A 4717-nucleotide genomic window follows, 5' to 3' on the forward strand; every position below is an offset into this window, starting at 1 on the left:
TATATATATATACATGTGTATATAAATACAAACACGCATGCGCGTTGTAGTAATAGAAATAAAAACTCCTTGGTATATTTGAAAAATAAATAAGAATGATATTTCTCATAATTATGACCTATTTTCCACTTTAATGATTAAATGCTTAAAAATCATATAGTGCTAGAAATGGAATCAAAAGGCTGATGCACATGGTGTGCCCCTACATCGCCAGGCCACCAACGTCGCTCGATCGCGTTGGAACACTTTTTTTGAGACCTTGAGCTGGGATTTCACTTCCAGAAATATCCATTAAAATTCTCGTGTTTGAAAAACTCATTTTCGGAATTCGGTTCCTGGAATTCCGAAAATGAGTGCGTTCGGGATCCCGCTCGCATTTCTTTCGGTCATTTTCCCGCATTCCCCGCCCTGTATGATACCATCCGTAAACATCTAATCATTAAAGTGTAAAATAATTATCAGAAAACTCATTCTTGTTCAGTTTTCGTGTTATACACGCGCGCGCTCATGCATGCACACACATTCACACACACACATACACATACATATACGTATGTATAGACAAAGGCTATCTGATGAGACGGCTTCGATCTAAGCACCTGCAAAGATGTAAGTTACTTGGAACTTAGACTCTCTCTCTCTCTCTCTCTCTCTCTCTCTCTCTCTCTCTCTCTCTCTCTCTCTCTTTCTATCTATCTATCTATATATTTATCCATCTATCTAGCTATATGCAAGTGTGTATGCATGTATGTATGTATGTATGCATCTAAACGCACACGCACATACGCAAAATATATATATTATACTATACCTTATGCAGAGGCTTCCGTAGCATCAGCGATAATATTCATATACGTGCTTAAATAGTTCTACATATATGGATGGATGTATGTGTGTGTTTGTGTGTTTGTGTGTATGTGTGCGTGTGCGTGTATATATATGTATATATATATATATATATATATATATATATATATATCGATATATACGAAATTTTACGTGTATGTCTGCTGTGTGGGTGTATCTTTATATATGCGCATACTACTTACATATCCAGAGATTATGATTCACTTTAGAATCTCCAGACATTACATCATCAATCACAGAAAAGTAATGTTGAATAAATAAAATGAAATGACATGATACTTACTTGTATAGTGCTTTACCCCGAGCTATTTGTTTAGAGTTTGCAATTTTTGAACATTCACGCTTACTTCCAAACGGTAGATGCTTAATATGAGACATGGCCTGGCTTATAAGATTAACAACGTCACTGACTATATGTTCTTGGTTTATAGTGACGCTCAACGAAAAAGAAAGCGATCCAATCGGGAAAGAGTGATATCGTTCTGTTGATCGTATATAATCATGTTCAGTCAGTAGCCAGGCATAATCCCGGTCTTTTAATCCAATTGAATATACCTGTCAAAAGAGATAGAATACAGATTTCATGAAATGTTCTGGAAATGTAGTCTGGAAAGATTTGGAGTAGAAATTTATATTTAGACTCAATACTCGAAAGAAACAGAAGTTTTATTTGCGATAACATTTAGATGTAAAGATATAAAATTGTATCATACCTACGCTTTTTATTAAGAACGGAACTAGAAGATATCTATCCATGGAAACAACATTTTTATCAATGGATTATAGACACATCATAATTTGAAATCAGTAGTGAAATTTTTCTGAAATATCCATTTTCAAATTTTCAACACCCACCCTACTTATATAAAGTACGACAGAAAAGCGAAGAACAAACAACCCAAATGCTACGTTTCATGATGTGAGCCGGGCCAAATTATATCAATCACTGTGAAAAGAGCAATAAACCATGAAGTACATAAATACACTATTATCTTGTAATATAACTTCACGAGGAGCATACCAATGATCATGAAAATTACGGACGTTTTTCTGTAATTCTTAAACTGGGTATTCTCAAATTCTTATGGTCAGCAGCTTGGGAACTATTGGCTGCATGTGTTTTCTTTAACTATTACCTTTATCTTTTTTCTCAGCGAACATATCATTGAAATTTAGTTTTCTTTCATACTGTTAACAAGAAATAATTCATCTCATAAATACTAGACACACAAGACTTTATCATAATCACAGTGCTGCTGCTGTTCCTGCGACGGAGCTTTGCCATGCTCGCTGCAGTAGGGAGCATCTGTGCTATGCGCTATAAATGGTTTCCCTGTAGCCCTGAAATCTTAACTCACTTTTATTAAGTTAGGAGACGGCACATTGCAACATGTACCGGGTGTAGAATAGGAAGACTCTTGTAATTTCATCTATGACCTTATATGCATACAATACATTAATGGCTGGACGCGTTAAACAAGACAATTCAATAATGAGGGATATTGTATTTCTGATTGGGGATCTCAGATGAATTCATATTGGAGATTTATAGCATCAAAAAAATGTGTGCACGTTATTATATTATTAAACACGCATAAACGCGCGCGCACACACACACATATACATTATTCTTTTACTTGCTTCGGTCATTTGATTGCGGCCATGCTGGAGCACCGCCTTTAGTTGAACAAATCGACCACAGGACTTATTCTTTGTATGCCTAGTACTTATCCTATTGTCTCTTTTGCCGAACCGCTAGAACAGGGAGGTAAGCAAACTAACATCGGTCATCGAACGATGGTGGCGAACCAGACACAGACACACAGAAGCATATACATATATATATATAAATATATATATAAATATGTATGTATATACGACGGGCTTATTTTAGTTTCCGTCTACCAAATCCACTCAAAATGCTTTGGTCGGCCCAAGGTGCCAGGCAGTGGGACTGAACTCTGCACCATGTGGATGGGAAGTAAGCTTCTTACCACACAGCCACACAGCCACTGCTACGTCTCCGTCTCTCTCTCTCTCTCTCTCTCTCTATCTCTCTATCTATCTATCTACCTATCTCTCACTATATATATATATATATATATATATGTGTGTGTGTGTGTGTGTGTGTGTGTGTGTGTGTGTGTGTGTGTGTATAAATAATACAGAATGGGACAAGGACGCAAAACACCCAGACAGTTAGGTGATACAAGAATGGGACAAAACATCCAGATAGACAATACAAAGAAAACACGGACTGGTCATTCGGAGTTTTCTTTCTTCAGTTGAGATCCAGTTTATCTTTGCAATTTCGGTTGATTATTCTCGATATATATATATATATATATATATATATAGGGAGAGAGAGCGAGAGAGGGAGGGGGAGTTGCAGGCGTGGCTGTTTGGTAAGAAGTTTGTTTCCCAACCTCATGGCTCCGGGTTCAGTTCTGCTTCTACTAATAGCCTCAAGCTGATCAAAGCCATGTGAGTGGATTTAGTAGACGGAAACTGAAAGAAGCCCGTCGTATATATGTATGTGTGTGTGTATGCTTGTGCGTCTGTGTTTGTCACCTCACCATCGCTTGACAACCGATGTTGGTGTGTTTACGTCCCGTAACTTAGCAAAAGAGACCGATATAACTATTAGGCTTACAAAGAATAAATCCTGGGGCCGAATTGTTCGACTAAAAGGCGTTGATCTAGAATGGCTACAGTCAAATTACTGAAACTAGTAAGAGAATAGAAGAAAAGAAAGAATATATATATATTCATATTTATAGAAAAATGATAAATGGAGCAAAACGCATATAATCAATAAGTTCCTTATAAGGAACTTATTGATTATATGCGTTTTGCTCCATTTATCATTATTCTTCAAAGCTACTCTAAATACATCACTTTAACATGGTATTTCTACCTATTAAACGGGTATGATATCCCAGTTTTTGTGTGATTTTTGCTACTCTGGTAACTATTAACATATTTACATTATCGAATCGTTAACAAAACTCAAAACAATAACACATGCAATGTTTAAATACCAGTAATTCTTATCGCTATATTAAAGCTGTCTGACTAATGTTTAGCAAGATTGCTTAAATCAAATGTAATCATAGGTCATTTTTGTATGACATACATATATACATATGCAGGCACACGAACACACACACACAAACACACACACACACACGCGCGCACGCACGCACGCACGCACGCGCATGCGCGCACACACACACTCATATGTATGTATTTACGTATTTATGTGTATATGTATTATATGTAAATATATATGCATATAAATACACATATATGCACACACTTATAAATTCATATATAGATATACAGACCTATATGCGTATGTATATATATATATATATATATATATATATATCTTTCCTATCTTTATATATCTGTTCTATCGTTTCTCTTCCCCCCAAAAAATGCTTCTCCCAGCGTTCACTAATTTCCTTTCGTTCTGGTCTAACGACCCTCCATGTTTGTTTTCATTCGGTTTCCTTGTATGTGTCCACTGCCATCTTTTTTTATCCCAACTTTGACCCTCCATAAATCCTAAATTTCATCTTAGAATTCATGGGACCAATTGTCATTGAATGCTCGAAATGAGGAGTAGGTAGACAGCCGATGACTGATGAAGTATCCTTTCTCTGTGTTTTCTTGTCCTGTTTTCCATTTTTCTCATTGTCTACGCATTTCACTCGTTTTTGCCTCGTTTCTTTACCTATTTCCTGTTATTTGCACCGTTGGTGACGTCCTGCACCCATATATGCATGCATGTATGTATGTATACGTATATGTATATGTATATATATATATATATATATATATATAT

The 4717-nt window shown here is 36.1% G+C and overlaps 1 protein-coding gene across 2 annotated transcripts in view; it reads right to left on the reverse strand.

Moving 5' to 3' along the window:
• LOC106880606 (glutamate receptor ionotropic, NMDA 3A) overlaps positions 1 to 4717 on the reverse strand; it is an 847266-nt gene that overhangs the window by 315836 nt on the left and 526713 nt on the right. For both annotated transcript variants that reach the window (XM_052972428.1, XM_052972427.1), the window contains exon 3: positions 1151 to 1422. In XM_052972428.1, coding sequence (XP_052828388.1) covers positions 1151 to 1422 — 272 coding nt within the window. The remainder of the gene's footprint in view (positions 1 to 1150; positions 1423 to 4717) is intronic.

This window comes from Octopus bimaculoides, chromosome 13 (assembly GCF_001194135.2).
Source record: "Octopus bimaculoides isolate UCB-OBI-ISO-001 chromosome 13, ASM119413v2, whole genome shotgun sequence".
Lineage (NCBI taxonomy): Eukaryota > Metazoa > Mollusca > Cephalopoda > Octopoda > Octopodidae > Octopus > Octopus bimaculoides.